The 23,465-nt window shown below is 36.5% G+C and overlaps 1 protein-coding gene and 1 long non-coding RNA gene across 7 annotated transcripts in view; both read left to right on the top strand.

Annotated features, from left to right (window-relative positions):
* LOC139964577 (uncharacterized) overlaps window positions 1-23,465 on the top strand; it is an 83,138-nt gene that overhangs the window by 14,671 nt on the left and 45,002 nt on the right. For 3 of the 6 annotated variants that reach the window (XM_071966284.1, XM_071966285.1, XM_071966283.1), the window contains one exon: window positions 16,842-17,097. The exons of 1 other annotated variant lie outside the window; for it this stretch is intronic. In XM_071966284.1, the coding sequence (XP_071822385.1) occupies window positions 16,842-17,097 (256 nt within the window). Of the gene's footprint in view, window positions 1-3,855; window positions 3,956-16,841; window positions 17,098-23,465 lie in introns of all 6 variants that reach the window. 2 more of the 6 variants (XM_071966287.1, XM_071966288.1) reach the window with 1 other exon arrangement.
* Window positions 931-3,849, top strand: LOC139964581 (uncharacterized). The gene is made up of 3 exons (XR_011792019.1): window positions 931-1,082; window positions 1,170-1,666; window positions 1,928-3,849. It is a non-coding gene; the product is annotated as an uncharacterized lncRNA (long non-coding RNA).

The following is a 23,465-nucleotide window of genomic DNA, read 5'->3' as shown; positions in this document are numbered from 1 at the left end:
TGACTAGGTTTAGATCACACCACAAAAAAAGAAAAAAAGAAGTAGCTTGAATCACATCACCATGGACCCATCATGTTCAGTTCACTGTGACTAGCTTTAGATCATCTTCAGTTCACTGTGACTAGGTTTAGATCACACCACAAAAAAAGAAAAAAAGAAGTAGGCTGAATCACATCACCATTGACCCATCATGTTCAGTTCACTGTGACTAGGTTTAGATCACACCACAAAAAAAGAAAAAAAGAAGTAGCTTGAATCACATCACCATGGACCCATCATGTTCAGTTCACTGTGACTAGGTTTAGATCACACCACAAAAAAAGAAAAAAAGAAGTAGGCTGAATCACATCACCATGGACCCATCATGTTCAGTTCACTGTGACTAGGTTTAGATCACACCACAAAAAAAGAAAAAAAGAAGTAGCTTGAATCACATCACCATGGACCCATCATGTTCAGTTCACTGTGACTAGGTTTAGATCACACCACAAAAAAAGAAAAAAAGAAGTAGGCTGAATCACATCACCATGGACCCATCATGTTCAGTTCACTGTGACTAGGTTTAGATCACACCACAAAAAAAGAAAAAAAGAAGTAGCTTGAATCACATCACCATGGACCCATCATGTTCAGTTCACTGTGACTAGCTTTAGATCACACCACAAAAAAAGAAAAAAAGAAGTAGCTTGAATCACATCACCATGGACCCATCATGTTCAGTTCACTGTGACTAGGTTTAGATCACACCACAAAAAAAGAAAAAAAGAAGTAGCTTGAATCACATCACCATGGACCCATCATGTTCAGTTCACTGTGACTAGGTTTAGATCACACCACAAAAAAAGAAAAAAAGAAGTAGGCTGAATCACATCACCATGGACCCATCATGTTCAGTTCACTGTGACTAGGTTTAGATCACACCACAAAAAAAGAAAAAAAGAAGTAGCTTGAATCACATCACCATGGACCCATCATGTTCAGTTCACTGTGACTAGGTTTAGATCACACCACAAAAAAAGAAAAAAAGAAGTAGCTTGAATCACATCACCATGGACCCATCATGTTCAGTTCACTGTGACTAGGTTTAGATCACACCACAAAAAAAGAAAAAAAGAAGTAGGCTGAATCACATCACCATTGACCCATCATGTTCAGTTCACTGTGACTAGGTTTAGATCATCTTCAGTTCACTGTGACTAGGTTTAGATCACACCACAAAAAAAGAAAAAAAGAAGTAGCCTGAATCACATCACCATTGACACATCATGTTCAGTTCACTGTGACTAGGTTTAGATCATCTTCAGTTCACTGTGACTAGGTTTAGATCACACCACAAAAAAAGAAAAAAAGAAGTAGCCTGAATCACATCACCATTGACCCATCATGTTCAGTTCACTGTGACTAGGTTTAGATCACACCACAAAAAAAGAAAAAAAGAAGTAGGCTGAATCACATCACCATGGACCCATCATGTTCAGTTCACTGTGACTAGGTTTAGATCACACCACAAAAAAAGAAAAAAAGAAGTAGCTTGAATCACATCACCATGGACCCATCATGTTCAGTTCACTGTGACTAGGTTTAGATCACACCATAAAAAAAGAAAAAAAGAAGTAGCTTGAATCACATCACCATGGACCCATCATGTTCAGTTCACTGTGACTAGGTTTAGATCACACCACAAAAAAAGAAAAAAAGAAGTAGGCTGAATCACATCACCATGGACCCATCATGTTCAGTTCACTGTGACTAGGTTTAGATCACACCACAAAAAAAGAAAAAAAGAAGTAGGCTGAATCACATCACCATGGACCCATCATGTTCAGTTCACTGTGACTAGGTTTAGATCACACCACAAAAAAAGAAAAAAAGAAGTAGGCTGAATCACATCACCATTGACCCATCATGTTCAGTTCACTGTGACTAGGTTTAGATCATCTTCAGTTCACTGTGACTAGGTTTAGATCACACCACAAAAAAAGAAAAAAAGAAGTAGCCTGAATCACATCACCATTGACACATCATGTTCAGTTCACTGTGACTAGGTTTAGATCATCTTCAGTTCACTGTGACTAGGTTTAGATCACACCACAAAAAAAGAAAAAAAGAAGTAGCCTGAATCACATCACCATTGACACATCATGTTCAGTTCACTGTGACTAGGTTTAGATCATCTTCAGTTCACTGTGACTAGGTTTAGATCACACCACAAAAAAAGAAAAAAAGAAGTAGCCTGAATCACATCACCATTGACACATCATGTTCAGTTCACTGTGACTAGGTTTAGATCATCTTCAGTTCACTGTGACTAGGTTTAGATCACACCATAAAAAAAAGAAAAAAAGAAGTAGCTTGAATCACATCACCATGGACCCATCATGTTCAGTTCACTGTGACTAGGTTTAGATCATCTTCAGTTCACTGTGACTAGATCACACCACAAAAAAAGAAAAAAAGAAAAAAAGAAGTAGGCTGAATCACATCACCATGGACAGAGGTCGAAATTTACGCTATTCCGCTATCCTGAGAATAGTGAAATCATGAACGGAATACCAAGTTGCTTGGGTTCACTATTCCGTATGGATAGTGCTAAAAGTGATAGCTAACAACAAACTTTGACAAATTCATCTAAATTTTACTTGCCTGTCACTAGTTAGGCAACAATTTTAATTTTATTTGTTTCCCGGGTGTAAAAACTTGCCCAGAAATACAAAAGAAACTCTCTTTACATGTGAGTTGCAGTTATGTTCAGTACAGTACCTGCACATACATGTTCCGTAGCCAACTGCACTTGCACAGTATAGCAAGCCTTACATTTTCCTCCGATTTATTGCACTTTACACGTTCCGTATACCATGGCGTATGTAGGGCAAATTATCACCTCGAGGGTAACGGGTAGTTTCCATAACAACTCCCTGGTAGTACAGTGTTGGTAATCCTTGTTCAATTTCCCGCGAACACACTAAAAACAACTGCCGATTTCCCGCCGGTGTTCGCGCAGCGAACACGCCGAGCTCGCGTAGGGGTCAAGGGGTGAAACCCCTTGTGGGGGTCCAGGGAGCGAAGGCCCCCGGAAAATGTTGGTAATTTTGCGTGTCTGGCGATAAAAAATTAGCAGTTGAAGATGCAAAATAATGACAACTTTTGGAATTTAAATTGTCACAAAACTGATGAAAATTTTAAAATGATAAGTTGGAGTAGCAATACTATGTTATAAAATGAAAAGAGATTTAAAATGTCTTACAATCTTTAAAAAGTTTAACTTATAAAATTTCCGATATTATGAAACAAACAATGTTCGGCAAAGCCCCAATTCTAGACTGCCTAACAATGAATATACGTACATCAGTTTACAACTGCAGTGTTTTACCCTACTTAAATACTACGTTAGGCTACATGTGCTGCGAATTTTCCCAGGTACCTTGCCAAACAACTGCGAGCTCATCCCCTATCTTACACCTGTTTGTTAACATTTTTTGGCATGTTTCCAAGAAACGTTACATGGAGTTAAACTGTTTTGGCTCCATTCTAGAATTAATTAGGTCAGTCAGTAAAGGATCGGTAAAGTTATGCGAAATATTATCTTAGACGTTCAAGAAAAGTAGGTAAAATATCCCGTAACATTTAGGTAAGTAAAACACACCTCAAGCCAACTGACTCCTCCGCATGAACAAAACAATCTATTCCCCATGATACACGAGGCACAGTCCATACTATACAAGCATACCACGATATCAAGGCCCCTATAGCTATGGCCATCTTTATGAAAGTAACCCTTGTAATCACATGTTTTAGGCCACTTGGCATGATTCACTAAATGCTTAATATTGTTTCCATGTTCTATTGTTCTTGTAGAAAACGTCAACTTCGCAAAATGCAATTAGTTGTGTTTTGTAGTTACGTGTGATCCGTAACCGACGAGGTGGTTAGGCTATTTGCTATACACTTAACTATGGTATGATATTATTTTGCATATTTTTGGAAATTCTAGAAAATACTTTCTTTTCCCCCTCTTAACACGAGATGTGGTCTTACGGTTTATTCATAAATGGGTGTACTAGAGCCTTGTTTACATGACATTAGTTGCATTTAGCATGATATGCCAGATTCGCGTGAATTTTTCGAAAGTGTTTTGCTCGATCTTTCGTAAAATTTGAAAGGTGTACCAACTTACTTTTCCTACACAATTGGTAATTTCTCTACTGATTTTCAGTTTTTTCCTCTATACAGTGAAGTGAATACATTGTGCATTGAGTATAAACTTAACGCGAATGCAAGAAAACTATGCAGGGATTTCCAGCAGACAAATGTTATCTTTGCGGGATTACTGAGTCAGTTGAAGGGAATCCCGCACATTAGAGGGAACGCTGAACTGAAGTCAAATTCATACGAAAGAAAACGTTTACTAACTAACATACAATATAAATTTAAAAAAAATGTGGAATGGCAATATTGTTCAAAACATTTCCCGCGAGGCTGATTTATTACAGCAACCTTCCCGCGCTGGGCCGTGAGTGTCCGTGCGAACGAACGAGACTTGGACCGCTGTTGGTAAAGCTTCAAAAATACGCATCTTAGCGATCGCGACACCTCTGTCAGATATTTTTTTTGGCTAGATGAAACCGGTTTTGGGTTTTCACAAAACCGTGCAAGCTTAACTGCAAGTTAAGAACAACTCTTTTGACCCATCATCTGCTGATAAGTATGACTAAGTTTGTTCAAAATCAAACATAAACCATGGGAGGTGTAAGCTTTTGCATAATTAGGGTGTTTGACTGTTTAACCAGAAATGACCTTTGACTTTAAAATAAAATACAGCTTTCTTGATACTTTCAACCATTGTTGACAGACAGACAGAGTTATTGCTGTGATAATAGTTTAGAAATTAAAGCAATCGGTTTAAGCTGTGGAAGTTGATACAGGTAGGTGTAATTTATGTTGCAGTGTGAATATAGTTGCTACTTACCTGTGGGCAGGAGTGAGTGGGTTCTTTTCTTTGTTTCATTACCAAATGTCTTCCTTTCCAACTGGTCGTGATTTCAGAATGCAACTGGCACAGATGCACAATATAAAGATAAGTTAACTGGAGGTGTGCAATCATGGTGAACATTTTAAGAAAGCTTACATTGAATAGTTTTAGTTTGTTGAATATTTTCAAAATTGCATTTGGTAGTTGGTTCCTATTGTTTATTGATTCCACATCCATTGTTTTATTGGAACTTCCTCTTTTGAACTGATGGATTACTAAGATGGGATATTATGTTACATGTCCAGCTTTGTTCCTCATTGGGAATCTAAAGCCTTGCCACTGAAGAGAATATCACTACAGTATTGACTACTGTATACACCATTGTAGTGTACTGTGTTAGTATACTCTCATTGTGTTGCATTACAGAATTTGACAATTTTAATCCTGTTCTTTTGGATTGATTTGCCTATCGTACAAATATTAAGTATGCAGTACAGTATACTAGGCCTGATATTGCATTTTGAAGTGGCAGCCTTCATTCTTGTTGTGCTTCCAAGAGTTGTTTTCCACAGTGCCCTCAACAAAGATCATTTATATGGTGATGTGTTGAGTGGAGGCAATTGATTTTGGCTTGATATTTTCTCTCAGTTGTCTGATCAGTGAAGAATCATTTTCAGACAAATAATTCCTCAATATATCGAGTCTGTCTTGATAGTTGATACACTACTTCTGTATAGCACTAATTTGTATTGTCCTTTCTTGGTTTTTTCTCCTGTCAATCTGTTTTCCAGATCTCTTGATAAATTCTTGAAAGAAAAGCAAAATCCCTGCTCCATGAAAGTATCATAATAGATTTGTGCTCATACCATGTACCCAACATGGCAAGTCACTGACAGGTCGCAACTTAATTCAGTTCTGAAAATCCACTTTTGTCTGTCACCATGGAGATGACAAAAATATTGAACAGGAAACATAATATAAATAGTGGCCAGTATTCAGTAAGTGTGTTACTGCAGTTTGACCAGGGAGCTTGCTAGCTTGCACTTTTCAGAGTTAAATGGTGTCATAGAGTAGTTATTGCGTGGGTACAGCATTCTATCAGTTAAATTTGTAATGGTGGACTGTTAAACTGAGTATTGTTCTTCTGTGTGTGTAACTGTTTAAGTCTGCAATACTGCTTGCCAAGCTTGGTAAACATATCCGTTTTGGTGGTCACTGATGGTGTGTTGAGCATTAATGCAGACATATTGAAAGAACTCAGGAACAGGTATCTGAGATACTCATTTTCTTGATTTAACCTGAAACCTCAGTATAGTCCAGAGTTAAAACTTGATTGTAACAGTTGTTCTGCTTATGATTTAGCTATTCATGTGTCCTAACTTTAAGTTGACCAGTGTTCAAAGACAAGCTTTTAAAGCATTTTACCTTTGATTGTGTTTCTCTATGCAGCAAATTGCATTGAGTATCCTTATAGCTATAGAAAACTGGTTGTGTGCACATGCCTGTTAAGTTTGTTAGTATCAGTATCAATAGAATCGTAGTGTACTGCAATATCAAGTATACCCAAAGTGGTAATTTGCAGCAATTTCCCCTCTTATTCATTGACCTTGATAGCTGCAGGGTTGCAAAACCTTGCCAACCATCTGAACCTACAGTAGCTTGCAGAAAATTTAAGACCATTATGGTAAATTGCCTTGTAAACAGTATAAATAAATGTAAAATAAAAAATCAATAAAGAATAAAAATAAAAATGATCATTAGAGAGTTTGAATTTTATTTTCATTGTTAAGTACCCAGGGATGATTTTGAAGAAAGTTTCCCTCGGACAACTTTTCCCTTGATCCTTTGAATGGCAAATTAAATATTTTGTTAAATTCTTTTGTAATGTCTATCTCCAAAATGGTCGCACAATGTTTCAGTTTACAACTCTTCCCTGGGATCCATTTTGAGGAATGCCATTTTAGAAGTTCCCAGTACAGCCTTTCTACTGTGTATATTCTACTGTGCAGCTTTTAAATAATTCAGAATGAGGCCTTGACTTGAATCATTGTTTGCAGTTTGCACAACTTAAATCTGAAAGATATCTTAAGTCAATTATGAATATGGTTTGGGCGGGGGAGGGGGAAGGAGGTGGAAATGCGGAGGGAATAAATGTGTTGTTGTTTAGCATGTCTTAAAATTACAATTTACTATTACAAGTGACTTTGAAAATGATCAGTTAAATAAGTGAATTGCCCATTTGAAATGAAGGTCCAACACTCTTCGGGTATCTCATGCAAGGGTACTTTGGAGACTGTGAAGAACAATATACCCCTATGATACAGGGACTTCAAGGAAAATGTGAAATATATATATGTAGATCTTGCTGCCTTTGTATGAACTTTTCACTTTGCCTTTAATGTCAAGTTTAGTGAGTGCATGTGTATTACAATGGCGCATGAGTATTATATATTTTGGTCAGAGTTTGGTCAGAGCAATGGCACATGTATCCCAACTCAAAATACAGCTTTTATTGAGTGTAGCAATCAAATGGCCAATCAGAACTTTATATTTGTAAAGAGTCATTATTGTGACATGGCTAGTAAGACCAGTTCTATCTGTTAGGTTCAAATCAGTTTATAAGGAAGTAATGAACTTGTAATCACAAACACTGTAGCACCCCCATAGAGTTCTCCCATCTCTCACAGTATCTTGTCAATAGCTGGCTACTTCATTTCATTGTCGCCGATGGAAAACATGTCGTCAGCCAATTGCCTGCTGGAGAGATTACAGCAATGTATGGGTGCAGCAGCCAGACATGATGAGTGGGTGGGCATTATGTTCCTACCTGCTTCTCCTTGGTGAGAAAAAATGTAAACAACTTTGCATTCAGGGTCATGACATTGGCAGAGTGCACAGGAAGCAAAGATTGGGTATTGTTATGCTCTTTTGGCTAAAACTCATGGAGGATTTTGACAGCTTTAGTTATTTTTCTTTTTGGGACAACACTTCCTGTATCTGCTTGAGATGAAGTTAGGGGGTTAAAGAGAGGATGTTTATTACCATAATTAGAATGTTACAGTTGTCCTAATAACACATTAAACCTACTCTTTTGGTAATGAGAAATCCTCTTGAATCTTGCCTGTTTCAAATTTGAGTTTTCAACATGGTCTTCAATCTTTAAAGCTATAGCAACTCACAATATTAATGTTTACACAGGAAGAAACCCAGTCTCATATTTTAGTAAGCCTCCTTTAAATATTGTAATATTTTGATGTTGTTCTGTAGGACACAAACGGAGATCTCTTAATTTGCTAGTAATGTTGCTAGTAATGATGTACAATTGACTTGTATGAGTTGGCACTTTTGGTGAGTTTGAAAACATGGCTAAGAACTTTGAGTGGAAGGGGAGAGGGGGGGGGGTGCATTGGGGCAGGTGGTCAGACATGGGCATGCAAGGTGCAGGGGAAAGGTGGCAGATGTCCTACATTTATCTTGTTGGTAGGTTAACACTGCTGTTTTGGCAAACTTTCAAGAACTTTTAAGGGTTATCTATGGAAGATCCAAGGGTTGATATGTATACTCTATTACTGTATAATCCAATAATCACATACTTTGCATTACAATTAAGACTTTATAGTTTTAAACACTTTCAACTTAAAACTTCTCCCTTCCCTCTCCCTGCCCATCCTGCCTTTTATCCATGATTGGGTGTAAAATATATGTTCATACATTGTAGTCAGTCAATACAAGCATATATGGTTGTACCTTCATTATGGAAATGCCACAAGTACAGCTATTTCCTGCAGCTGGTTACACAGTATATTAATATTCAAACACAATCCTTTAGGCAGGTTTCTATTACACACTCCATAAGAAACCTGAGCAGACCTACCTGCAAAGCTCTTTTTCCCGGAATCTCACAAGCCTTAAAAAATTAGGCTTTTTAAAATCCAAAACAGCAAGGTTCTAGACTGGTGTTTACTTGCAATAATGTGTGCAGGTATTAACATACAGTAGAAGTTGCCCAGAGGTCATGTCTATGGCTCAGGGTAGAGTTCTAGGCAGGAAGATTATAAAGGGACAGGCAGAAATACAGTGGAATGAAGATCAAAAGTTTTAAATTTGGTAGGGTTTGGTCACTTACTACTTGTTACAACATATTGTACAGAAGTTTAACAACCTGTATAAATGTACAAGGCTCTAATTCACCTTGATGGTGATAGGAATCTGTGTGGTTATGTTAGGGTGCATGTATGTGTGTATGCTTGCAGTGGTCTGTACATTATGTAATGTCTTGGTTTGTAAACAGTATATAATTCAAGAACTGGACACTGTACAAATAGATTTAACTGCATAATTGTGTTCTTTGTGCACTACAAGGATGTTAGTGTTGGTGGAGGTCAAAGTCAGTGGAGTACAACCTTTCAAATGCAGTAGAGGAAGAGGAGCTGCCTGGCTGAAACCAGTGGCATTGCCAAACATTTCAATTTGTGGGGGTGGGGGAGGGCACAGCACTTAAAAAGGGGGCACAATGTTTATTTGTGAATGCCGTCCTGGGGGAAGGGGCTAAGGGGAGGGGGTGTCCCCTTTTGAGAAATTTTTGATTAATTAAGGATCCTTAGATGCAATCTGGTGCTATATTTTGTAGCTTGAAGTAACTTTATGTTCAAAACTTTTCAGGCTTAGACTGTCCGATATTTATGTTTTAATTATGGCGTCTAAAAAAGTTATACACAAAATGGAAATTAACCCTTTTTGCTTTGCTAATGTTTTCAACTACCTGGGGGGCACAATAATTTTTGCGAGGGCACATGCCCCCCTGGCCATCCCATGGCGACGCCACTGGCTGAAACTAATAATTAATTGGTACACAGGTCGCTTTAATAGGCATAGCTGGTGGTTTTTCTACATCCTCTAATCAGTTCAAATATATATGTTACATTGAATATTCATACTTGTACCTTTCTTGATTTATGGCGCATTGTGATATTTTCTTTGGGAAACTTTGGAAAGTATTACATTGTTTTGTGCATAGTATAAATACATGTACATCATGGGTTATTATGACTAAGGATTGTGCATTCCTGTAAAGGAATTTTAAATACCAGCTCACACTACATGGATGCAAGTTTTTTCGAACGGGTTACAACTTTAAAATGTTACGTCTGCGTGACACAAGTTTTAAAATCCTAATGAAATACTGAGCAAAACTTGCATATATTTTGTTATTGATAAGTAGGCCTACTGCAAGTCTGCAATAGTGCAAGAACCTTGCCGTTCACTTTAATCAGTAATGGTCAACATACACTTCAATATAAGTCTTGACTGCAGCGTTATTGTGTTTGATGTTCTCATTCAAAATGTGGCAAAGAATCACTAGGCCAGTTGGCTTTCTGGTTACTTACTGGTTATGAATGGAGTTGAAAACTGGGAGTTGTTGTTGTCATTGACTGATATATGGCTAATGTTTTGCCGTTGTAACTAAATGTGTGTTGTCACTGGTTTGTAGAGAAAAAGGAAATATTGTAGTTTGTAGTGTTTGGGCCTGAAAATAACACTACAGTCACCTAAGTGAAGCTGGTGGTACTGCAACATACAGTAGTCATAAAATTAGAAATTTCTCAAGTTCAGAAAGTATGCCTGATGTAGCAGTAATCTGTTCCAAATGTCCTTGCGCAACCCTGAATAGAGTGCAATAGTTATAGGTACCAGTTTGCTTTCCAGGTTACAGTTAGACAAGAACCTTTGGAATTTGTTAAGGTGTTAACTCTTTCATAGTTCAAAGTACCATTGTTCCTTGAAAGGACAGACTTTGCACTGGAATTGTCCCCTTTGTGGTAGTTCTCGGAAATCAACTGATGCATGATAAAGTTTGATATTGTTTACCTTTGCCAATTGATCTTTCATATCTGCTGAATTGGTAGAAAACTATTTAAAGGGTTATGCTAAAGATGCTGGTTGCATATCTGACTCTTGCAGCAGGCAAATTTGTAAGCATAAAGTTTATAGTTTGTAGGAGAGGGAAGCCAAATGTTCATCACTATTTGTCTGGTAGAGAGATGCTGGAAATGCAGCACTCCCCCAACATTCCCTTCTGTTTCAGAGACATGATGATTGTCAATAAATGCTTCTATTTCTGTCTATTATGGATAAAAGCAACTTCACCTTTAAAGCAGCTGCATTTGGATCTATTTTGGTAAAGTTTGATATTGTTCTCAATTCCAATAACAATGTAGTTCAACAGACTATACATCCAGCTCAAGTTTCATTGCAGATAATGTAGGAAAAGTTTAAAATTGAATATCATTAATACTACTGCAGGTTAGTGTGTGCATACAAATTCTTTTTTTATTCCCTGACAGGAGGCAAAAGGGATGTATGTGATTGTTATGGCATATGTATACATGTGTGTAAGTGATGCCCTTTTCTGTAAAAACGATAATTAAAGAAGTAAATTGATGGATTAAATTTGTGCATTGTATATCTTTGGATTCATCTTAGTGAGTAAAAGTTCTTGTTCCACAGAGGTCACCAGGGCTCAAAATTTGAAAAACTTGTTAACATAAATAAAACTTTGAAGAATGTTATATTTAATATGTAGGTCAAACCTGCATAAATTATGGCCCTTTCATTTCTGAGTCCTTGCCAGAGACAAAAGGAATCTATGCGATAGTGAAGGTGATGGCGTGTGTATGGTCGGTGTACACGGGCACGGCACTTGTTTTGTATTCTGACAGAGGACTTGAACAAAGGCACTTCAAATCCTCAGACATGTGAAAAGAATCACCATGCTCTTAGAAGATTTCCATTATTAAGTTGGTATTGTTAAGGTTAGGGTATGTGGAGTTGAACAATGGAGAAAACAATGGGGTCCTGTCTGAATGTGACTTAACACACTTGGTGTATGTGATGCTTTAGCTTGTTAACTCTCTAACTCAAAACCTGAAGCTTGCATTTATGTCATACTTGTGATGTGGATCCAAACAAGAACCACATTGTTTTCTTCAGAGGTAAAAGGTCATTTCAAGAGGTGACCAGAGGTCAAAGTCTGAAAACATTGAAAACAAAATGAGAAGCAGGGATTTATATGATACTTGTTATGTAGATCTTTATAGAGTAAATCTACCCTATTGCTTCAAAGGTCATTCAATGGTCAACAGAGGTCAAAGTATCAAAACATAGTAAATGTTACACTTGGATAAATAGTTAGTGGTGCCACATTATTGAGTACAGGGATCCTATAATTCTCTACATAGAAAGAAAATGTCGTTTGTGCCCTACAGAGGTCTGAAAATCTTGTAAATGTGTTAACTGAAAGAGTAGAGTTTGGATTTATTTGGTAACCTAGTATGTGGATCAACCTTATTGATTAAATTATCCTTATTGTTTCCTTTGGAGGTCAAAGGTCATTTGAGGTCCGCAGAGGTCAAAGTCTGAAATTATAAACAAGATAAAGTAAGTTATATTTGGAATTATTTCATGATGGCTCCACCTTCATTGTGCACAATATCTCTGCTATTTTTCATGGAGGTCAGAGGTCATTAGGGATGAACAGAGGTCAAAAGTCTAAAACTTTGTATGCAAGATAACTCAAAAAGTAGATGTTGGATGAGCTTCACACTTGTTATGTAGATCCAATTTATTTAGTATATTTAGAAGCACTGTCTTTGCACAGTTTATATAAATGTTCTCTTACAAAAATGTACAATGTGGCAAGAAATGGAGCCTCTTGGCTCTCTGGTTTGTAGAGGTCAAAGGTCATTTGAGGTCAAATAAGGCAATTAAGCACATGTAAAATCTAGTTGGTTGGCTTCTCAATGAGTACAAAATTGTTGTTTTCTTCATAACAACATTTTGTCTAGGTTGATGGGTAATTGGAACTTGACACAGATCTTCAAATGCTAATGTACAGTAAGTGATATTCAATTACCTTGTTCTTGTTTTTGCTGTTTTTGTTACTGTGATTCTCACACCATTTTAGTATGTGTCCAATCCGTCTGAAGCAGTTCCATCCTGTCCAAACACAGAATCAATAGTTAGCAGCATTACTGTGGTTATTGCTTATTGCTGTAAAGTATACTCTCCTCAATTCACTGTAATTAAATGTACAAATTCCATAATTTTTATAATTAATGCATAGCTGTAGGTTTAACCCCTGCCAGTCAGATTGTCTGAAGTTTTCTGTTGTAATTTTTTGTATAATAGTGACAGTTTACAATTACTGTTAGCGCTATGTTATGGACTGATCCTTTTGTTTTACAATGCATTTCACATGATTGTTTGTGTCCACCTTGAAGAAGAACAAAACAACATAATCACTCATAGTCATGCATTATCAGTTGAAATTTGAGGGATGCACCAGATATCCGGTCCGGCCGGACTATCCGGCCGGATAGTGAGCAATTATCCGGTTCAGGTTCCGGCCGGATATTTTTCAAAATCCGGCCAGATATTTTTCAAAATCTGGCTGGATCTTTTTCAAAATCTGGCCTGAATTATTCCTTAAAAAGGTGTTGGTATTAACTTAAATCAATGTAAACTATTTCCAAAAATTAATAAAAACATTCAAAGTAAGGAAAAATTAGGTTTAACATGTTTAATTTAATTTTCTCAATGGTCTGACCTAAGATTTGCTCCTTGTTTCATACTTCTACTTCTTATTAATGATTTTCTTTTGTGTAATGAAAAATCCGGTTCCGGCCGGATAAAATGTGGCCGGATGTCATGTACTATCTGGCAAAATCCGGTTCCGGCAGGATCCAAAAATTTGGATCCGGTGCATCCTTAACTGTTGAATTGTTCAAATGTTGTTGAAAATCATGGAAAAAGTCTGACAGTTACTCAAAGTAATACTTGACCTTTCTTTGCCAAGCCTGTTATTGTCCAATTGATAGCTTTTGTGAAAGAGATGTAGATGCTTAAATACTCTGTTGAAGTGTCTCCATAATATCCCTGTAAGCTTCCTTATACAACACTTGAACATAAATTCATGGAAATGTTTTTCAAAATTTTATATACCATTTATGCTGGTGCAGTTAAAATCTTGAGGAAGCAGCATGTTAGATAAAATCATTTAATTGAGCATACAGTTAACAAATTTTCGTCTTTGATTTTAAATGAAGTTTGATCTATATTTAAGGACAAACAATTTAAGGGTTTATGATTTCTTGCTTTAGTGGTCAAGAAGAGTATCAGTGCAAGAAGTTGGCCCGTTTAAGAAAGGTAATTTCTCTAATGAAAACACATAGTACATTTAGGTATTAAGTTTGCCTGTTGAGTTGTGTGGGTTTGCAATTTTTTGCAATCTTAGCTGAACAATAGGGAGTGAAGCTCGGAAAAAAAATACAATGTATAAACCTTGCGTCAGACTGAACAATATGGAAATGGTTTACATCCATGTTTTGTGGTGTAATTTAATTAATTTCAGATACTACTTGTCTTAAATTGGTAGGCCATTAGAAAATGCTCCCAATATGACAATATGCTATTTGGTTGGACCTTTTATTTGCCTCCTGTTAATCAAATTAAAAAGAGTCAAATTTGTCATTTTGGGCATTTTGCACTTGCAAACAACTAAACAAAATTTCTGCGGGACGCATACACAGTGCCAAAAACAGCTCACATAATTAGTGTCACTGATTGTACAAGCCTTCACTGGTAACAGTCAATTCATTTAAGGATCTACTCTATACATGTAAGATTGGTTAACAAGATATTAATTTCAGAAATAGTTGTGAAAGAAATATGAGAGACCACTTGTCTTTGTTTTAGAGTAATGAAAAATGCAGAAAAAAAGTATTGTGTTATGATGAGTCCAACTCTGTATTCTATGTGAGAGTTTATCCTACTTCCTTACTCATTCCACCCCTCCACCTTTACAGCTTCTGCAAATGACAATATTCATGCTCTCCTGTTCTTAGCTGATATACTTTGAAGATAATGACTAAAAGCCATCCAACTTATCATAGTTATTAATTGATACAATTAAGTGAATGACAGTTCTATTCTCAGAGGGCAATTTCTAGAACTTCTTGATATTAGGTTAATTTTTGCAACCTCACATTTAATTGGACCACTATAATAATCTTTAACAGCTTTTCACCCTGGTCCTTAAATATTTATGACATCGTTTGGGGTCAGCATTATGATTTAAGGACAATTTTCTACCATGTTAATTACCTTGTCTTTTTGTGCTATATGCTTGATACTCTGTACAGAGTTAACAGTGTCTTCTTAGTAAGAAGTACTCAGGGAGACATTATGGAAGTCTATTATGTCCTGTTGTATTGTTGTAGTCCAACAAACCACCATGTCAGTGTGATCAATATAAACAGTAAGAAGTACTCAGGGAGACATTACAGTGTGTGTTCTGTTGTACTGACGCACCAGCATGTTAGTGTGATGAATATAAATAAGATGGACTTGAGGGACAAGAAAGAGCCAACTGTTTCATAAATACCCAAACAAGTGATATGAGTGCATCATAATTTACATGTATTGGCATGCCCAAGACCCCAAAGAAAAATTACATTGGTTTTGACCATATTGTTTGAAAACATGGCACATTATGTTTGGCCATATAGACACACTTTTATCATTTTTTTAATTTTTAACATTTTAAATGCTATAGGATATTATGAGTACAGTACAGTATAGCTGACATTCTAGGCTCTGCAATGAAGATATGAATATTCCATCACTGCTGCTACTGATACTGACAACAAAGTTACGTTTATACAGGTTTCCTCACCTCCAAAGGTCTTAATACTTAGCTATTGCTGCAAGGTTATATATATTTTTTTGCAACCTCCATATTGAGTTAGCTTGGAACAATAATTTTAAGAACATTTGTGTTCTTCATTGCTACAGTGACAATTAAATTTGTTCTTTTAATTTAGTTGCCAAGGTAGCACCTCCAAGATGTGGTGTGACAAGTGAGTTGGTTTTTTGTAGTAATGGGAATGCTCTTAAAATTGCTGCCAGGTACCCAAGCCCCTTTCGTCAGTCCTTGGCTTCTCATTCATTATGTGTTGAACTTACACTAGACCTGTACCATGTTTACAGGTATAATGTTACAGTAGGCTACTCTGTTAGGATTAAAAACAAGGAAACATGTCTGTTTCTTGTGTTTCAACTGAGTTTTTACCTGGAAGTACAGGTCTATGATAACTCTTGGATGATAATGCATTCTAAAGCATTTGTGAATACTCAAGCAAGCATGCAGCATATGTATGCCTTAGGCATATGGTATGCCAGTAGTTACATTTCATGTTAAAAACTGCATTTTCATGATTATGTCCAGATAGATATAACGTTATACTTTACACAGTTTTCACTCATAGGAATGATCAGAATACTGCCACCAAAGTACTATGAAAGAAAAAACAATGCACACAATTTGTCGTCTACAAATCTGCATTATCAGTACTACAAAAAGGAGAAACTCCTTTAACGAGTGTCAGTAATCAAATATATGATTGTAACATTCATTGTTCTGCTCTATAAATTGGTACTGGACCTTTGGCTGTGGCCTTGGGGAGGGGCCTTTCAAGGCATGTTCATAGTACTGTATAATATCATGTATGAGCATGACACATCATATTAATGGCCTCTAAATATGGTGCAACAATATTTTTGTCATATTACTTGAAAAGAAATATGTAAACACTTAAAAGGTTGATTCAGATCATATACACTAACATTACCAGATTGAGTGAATGAGATTTAAAGTACATTGATAATTAGTCATATCTCTAAGTAATTATGTAGATCTATGTATGTAAATGGATGTGTAGGATCATTGAAAACTTGTATACAACTGTGCAACATTTTTGTAGATGGTTAATGGAAAATTGAATATGTAAGCCATATTGTTGTTTTTCTTCTACAGGTTGCAAAACACTCTTGTTGAAGGACCCCAGTATGGTCCCGCTAGTGTCAAAGTATTTCGAGAGGATGTTCGTACCTATCTAATCAAGAAATTTGGTGGACCAGTTAGTGATTTAGAAATCGGTGTGGTATTGCGGAGTGCATTTCCACACCATGTGCGTAGGGGAAAGTTTTATTGTGGCATAGGAAAACAGAATAACGGAGAAACTGTGCAAAGCAACAGTGTTGCTGAGACCCTTTTTGAAACACAGGAGCAGGTAGGTGTCATAAAGTAATAAAAACTTTAATATTTAATATTTAGCGGGTTGCCTGAATGTAATTAAAATTTATCATGACGTTAACTTGGTGAAAGGAACTTGTGTTGTACAAAATGTTAAAACTTATTAAGAAGCAGACATTTTCAAAATCTAACTGAGAAAAAAAAAAAAAAAATGAATTAAATATGAAGCAGACAACTCTTGCATATGTTGAGAATATTACAGTATGTCTGAAGTGTCATCAAAGTTGATATGTCCCTAATAGGCTGTCTGAGGCGCTGTCCTTCTCAGGTATCTTCATCACTTGATTCAACAATAACAATTGCCTTGATTTTGCTACAATTGAGTTTCCTTGCAACAACTGAATTTCCTAAACTCATGGATTTCTCGCCAAAGGGGAAAGGTGTCTGTGTGATGGTTATGGCATGTGTGTGTGTGATGCCTAAATTCTCAAACTCTCTAAATCAAAAAGTACATGGTGGTTTAATTTCAAAACTGAAGCTTGGATGGACTTCATTGTATTTTAGTGAGCTAGTACAAGAACCCTATTGTTTACTGTAGTTGTGAAGATCATTGAGGTCAACCTAGGTCAAGGTCTGAAACTTTGTAAACTTCAAAAGCTAAAGCATGGATTGGCTTCATGAATGCATGGCTCTAGGATCCATGGTAGTGAGAATAAGACCTCTGTCTTCCCACATAGAGGGAGGCATATAGATTCATCTCAGTGAGTTCATAAAACCTGTCATTTTACGTAGAGGTTAAAGGTCGACAGAGGACAAATTTAAGCCTCAACATGTAATAAACATGATATTCCCCCAAAAAGCTTTCATAAATTAAAAGAAGGTTTTAGCAGGCAGTATATTGAAAAAATTCCAGAGTTTTTTCATCGCCACAATCCTAGTTCGGGGATTCTTCATCGTAGGATTCAGAGAAGTGAATTTTGAACCGCTCACCAACTTAATCTAATATATTTTGAACAGTGGAGACCGATGAGCGTCAGTGACGTCATCACAGCAATTTGTTTCGCGGTCTGCAGGAACGCTATCATTATCAAGCTACACTTTAGTGAGGAAAGTTCAAATTCCTGAAAGTATAATAGCGATTTAGATGGAAATTTCCCAGTGAAGTTGCAAGTTAGCAATCTTTTGGAGAGTTAAAACATTCCAGACTTCCATAACTAGTTCCATGATATAATATAGTAATATGTTGTTCAGATATTTGTTATTTGAGAGATTTGTTGAATCACAACCGTTAGTTAGTAAAGTTTGTTCACATTCCTGTGTATTGTTTCAAGGCCATGCTCAGAGAGTGAGATCTTTTGTATTCACCGACTACGCGAAGTCTGTACACATTCCTGTGTATGGTATAAAGGCCAAGCTTAGAGTGAGATCAGATCGCTTCTGACCAATAAGCTGCACTGACGACATATCTCCACGTAAGTCAGTGTTGGATTCAAATTTTCTGGCAGGACACGCCAACATTTTAAGCACTCTATCACGGAAACTAAAATTCATCACAGGGCAAGGCTTAGGGCGATATAAAACAAAATATGATATGACCGGAAGGACTGGATCCCATTTTTCACTAAAAAATTCTTTTAACATCATACTTAGCATATGGATCAACCTTCATATGTATATGAAATCGTTTGCTTTTTATGCAGGAGAAAGGTCACTAGAAGTTTAAATATATCTTGAAGAATATTGGATGAAGGTCATACTTAGTGTGAGAACCCTGTTGTTAGAGAACCCTTAGAGAACCCTGTTGTTACCTATGGAGGCTGAAGGTCAAGTGACATAGTGGATAGTTTCTTACAAAGTATTGCAATATCATGACAATAAAAATTTCACAAAAATGAATTTCCTATACAGGATCAAACACTGAAGATATGCAGTGTACATGCGGTAGGGGATAATTTTCTAATTCCATTTATGAAATGACTAAGCAAAATAAAGGTTCCCTGAATTTTACGCGAATTTCCCAATTATTTTTTTACCCATTTGAACAACGGCCATTTTGTTAATTTGAGGATTGAGGGCGCTTCAAAAGTGACGTAGGCGAGCCACTTTGTAACTTCAAAACAATGAAGCTTTGCATACCAGTTATAGTCTATTCACACCATGTTCGAGTATCTCGCTTAGCTTATTTCGCCGCTTAAAATGCCTGAATACCAAGCCTTTGGTTGTGTTAACGGAAGAGGGGAAGAGAGAGCAAGAAAAGGAAAACGATATGGCAGCATACCCTCTCCTTCTCGCTTTCCAATTGCGAACAGAGCGCACACAGATACCATTCTTCGCAGTGGCTCACGGAACTGGAACTCGTATCAGCAACGGAATTCGAGCCAACATCACCAACAGTCGCAGACAGTCACAACTCCTCCTCTCGATGTCTCAGTTCTTCCTCTGAATATTCTGGTTCGAAAAGATACGATTCCAGTCCAAAGGCTTCCATATTCTTTTTTCAAGATATTTGCTCGACAGTAAATGATTTAACTTTTGGAGTGCAATGATGGATGTACGTAACGCTATCGCTAGGACTGAGTATGCGGTGAAAGCAATCTAAAGACGGTAAAATCAAATTGTCGAAAAGATCCCAAAGTTTATATTTCCATTATATAAAACTCGTTACAATAATAAATTTGCACACTTTTGAAACGTTGAAACAACGTTGAAATGTTTGAAACAACGATGGATCGGAAGTTTTACCTCGCAGATGGTAATCATTGAAAATTTGAAGCAAACGTTCAGGATTGTTTTATTTTTCATAATAAAATAAAACTTTTAGCAAACTGCTTATCCACTAAAGAGCCTGTGTAAGAATACTGTATGTGTAAAAGTAAGTTAGCCTGACGTTTTGATCCTGGATCGAAACGTCAGGCCAACTTACTTTTACACATTATTTTTCATATCAGATTATATATTTCAATATTTCAGCTAACGAAATAACAAATATTTTATTTCCGTGCGATATACTTTTCACATTACATTGGAGTTTCAACACTGATTATGGTTATAATACCAGTTGTAAAAGCTGTCCCTTACTTCTTCTTTTTTTCATTTCGTAGCCAATGGCTACTTTTTTCCCCATTCTGTAGTCTGTACAGCACTGCCATTAACTGTGTTGTGGCGTGATTGCAATATTGCGACTCCTCGTTATAAGCGTACAGCGCCCCATGTATGTATTACAGTGTTCTTTACTTACTCCATTAATCTTTACTGTGAAACGTTAAGTCGTTCATTTACATCTTTGATTGTATTGGCCTAGAAGTTGGCAATCATGCATAACACTAAATCATACTGTAGGCCAGTTCCACGAGTCATTGTCAACTACCCCTTTCTTCCCATTTTTTATTTTTATGCAACACCCTATCGTTCATGCAGATGTAATAGTGTAATTTGTTGAAGTATGCAGTAATTAATGTGCTGTAAAGATGGCGCAAGATATAATGGGTGGATTAAATGGATGATTTACAGCAAAGCTGTTAGTTACAAACTACAATTAATAATATCGGTTGGACCTTTGGTAACTTTTCTCAAAACCAAAATTGTACATCTATGTATGTATGTAAATTGACAGTCTCGTAACTAAGTGCTTTGAACCATAGATCAAATGTTGAGGGAAGTCCCGGTAGTAGTTACGATACTGGGATTCATGTTGCAACACTACCGGTTGTGGGAAATTGCACTACCACACAACGCTAAACAAGAGAGAGTTTGGCAATACCTCATGAGGAAAACTCTCTTCACCAAAAGCAAAATAGTCAGTCCAAGATTGATTCTTCATTGTTTCCTGTTTCGAATCAAACTCAGTTGCAACTCATCTTGAAAGGTCTCATGAAAGGTTTCATGGAAAAATAATCAGCTGAAGGTGTGATCTTGGAAACTGTGGTTCATGTTTGGACATGGTTTACTATCCCTGCAAGCAAGTAATTGTTTCCTGTAGACAAAAGCACATTGTTTACCATAATACACCAAGTAACTCATCTTAAATCATCTAGTCACACAATCTGCCATTCACTAACACTTTTCTTTTATTTCTGTATAGATATGTCTCTTAAATTCTTCTGCCCTGATCTGTACATGACCTTTGTAATTCTTTACATTCCTTCATGTTTAATAAATAATGATGTTGTGATATCACAGTTAGCTCATGTTGGTTCCCACAAAAGGCTGTCAGGCTGTGCTTTGGTATCAAAGACCTTTTTCTCAGAAGTTAGTCAAGTTACATCTCCTAACAAGCAGTAATGGGTAATGGTCATATATTCCACCTTGAGACCAAAAAGCCTACATTCGAAAGGCAACCAGCTACTTTCCCATTATCAACCAGACACAAATTTTGTTTGATTATGGTAACCTCAAGATGTTTCAGTGCCTAGGTTTGATGCATGACACCTGCTGATCTGTTTGAAATATTTACACAGCATTTCATATGGTCTTTGAACAATTTCTTGGTGGGAGTCATTAACCATCTTTAAATAGAAAATAATCCTCCTTTTCAATTTCTTTGTTAACATAAGTCCCAAGGTGAGTCCCAACAGGAAATGACATTAGTTAAGATTGAGTTTTTGACCAATTGTAGGAATTATCTTGTTTTAATGTACAATCATCTTTTTGTTCAAGAACTCCCATATATTAAAACCCTGATAATTGATGCATATATTGTTGAAGCTTTAATTAATTTTGATATGTTGCCTACTGTAAACTCAAAATATTGCTATCAGCCTAGGCTGTATTTCTGTACCACTTTTTGAGTGTATTTGTTGCGGAAATGGGAGTGCTAACTTCAAGTTGCTTGTGTTGCCTACTTGACCGCATAATGTCATTCACCAAATTGATGCGTTCGAACAAACTGCTTTTGGTGAGAAACTGGTGAATTTGAAAAACAGATTTCTACAAGGAGAAAACAACGAATGGGGACAATTTTCACATTGTTAGAAAGAGAAAATAAGAACTATGAGGACAATGTATCCAAATCTTCCTCCAGACAATTCATTTGAAGGTGGCTGGATTACTTAGTCTTTAACCATGGAGTGTTTATAGCTCCATGGTCTAACACACATATCAGTAGGTCAGTTCCTCAGATGCAACACAAACTCAGTACAAACAATAAGACTTTTATGGCTTCCAATTACATGCCTACAATGTATGCAAATTTGTCAAGGTCAAGTAGCGCTCAGTGTCATTCAAGGGTGCCCTTTTGTTTATATGATGTTACAAACAACATGTTTTAGTTCAGTTATAACAGTTTTCACATTTTAAACCTGCACTGAGAGCCAAGTCATAATAAGTTTAGCCTAATAGGAATAAACCAGACATTAAGCATTATAAAAATGATTACAGTAACTTGAAACAGTAATGGCTACAGAAACTTTACAAGTAGTCTAGTCTTTCCTGTTTGCTTCACTAGTTCACTCCTCTCTTACCTCATAGATTCCACATTTTTTATGTTGGAAATCTGATTCTTTTCATTTGCCTAGTAAAAATCCATTGTTTTCAACCTTTCCCATGTAAAATTTGTTTTATGTTTATTAAGAATTTGAAATCTTTCTTTCAAACAAAGAACTATTATAAAGAAAAGTCACATTCATCACAGATCATTTGAGTCTGCTTCAACCAGTATTGTTTTCATTAGTTCAAGTGTTACTGTTAGGACCCAGACGAGGCTAATTTTTTTAGCCTGTACAGGCTTTACATGTATACATATAACTTTGGTAATATCCTATCTCCCTTGGGAACACCATGTTTCTTTGGGGTTGGGGGGAGGTGGGGTGTGGTGTTTGCAGACAGAATTAGTGTTCAACCGATTATGCATAACAGAAAATACCGATTACCGATTATTTTTTTCATAATCGTACCGATTCCGATTATTTGAAAATGAGAAAATATCCCGTCTATACGAAATCCGCAATAAAGTTTGACAGAAACAATTATTGTTGTGATTTTCCCGTTTCCTTTTGCTTCGTTGTTATACAATGCTCTAAGGTATCATTTTGTATCAACCAAATTACCTCTGGAGTTTCTCGGAAAGAAAAGTTTTTTTTTTTTAAATTTCCAAAATACGGAAATATGACATCCTACCTAGTCAGCACTGTGCTGAGCGAATGGCCTAACCACCTCGACGGGAATGTCACCTGTTAATGGCTTGAAATGGGTTAAGAATAGTTACTCAAAATATCCATCTCAAAAAGTATCTCAGACAAACCATCCATCTTCAATCTTTACCAAAGTGTAAATTTTAATGACATATTGCCTTCATTCCGACATTATTTTGTACTTATTTTCAGTAGTATACTGTTTATGAACAAATAGAAATGTTACGAATTTGAAGTTAAACATACCTATTCGTTACCTATTTAACTCCATTCAGGT

This window comes from Apostichopus japonicus, chromosome 23 (assembly GCF_037975245.1).
Source record: "Apostichopus japonicus isolate 1M-3 chromosome 23, ASM3797524v1, whole genome shotgun sequence".
NCBI lineage: Eukaryota > Metazoa > Echinodermata > Holothuroidea > Aspidochirotida > Stichopodidae > Apostichopus > Apostichopus japonicus.
The sequence above is the reverse complement of the archived record's forward strand: the minus strand, read 5'-3'. Positions and strand labels throughout refer to the sequence as shown.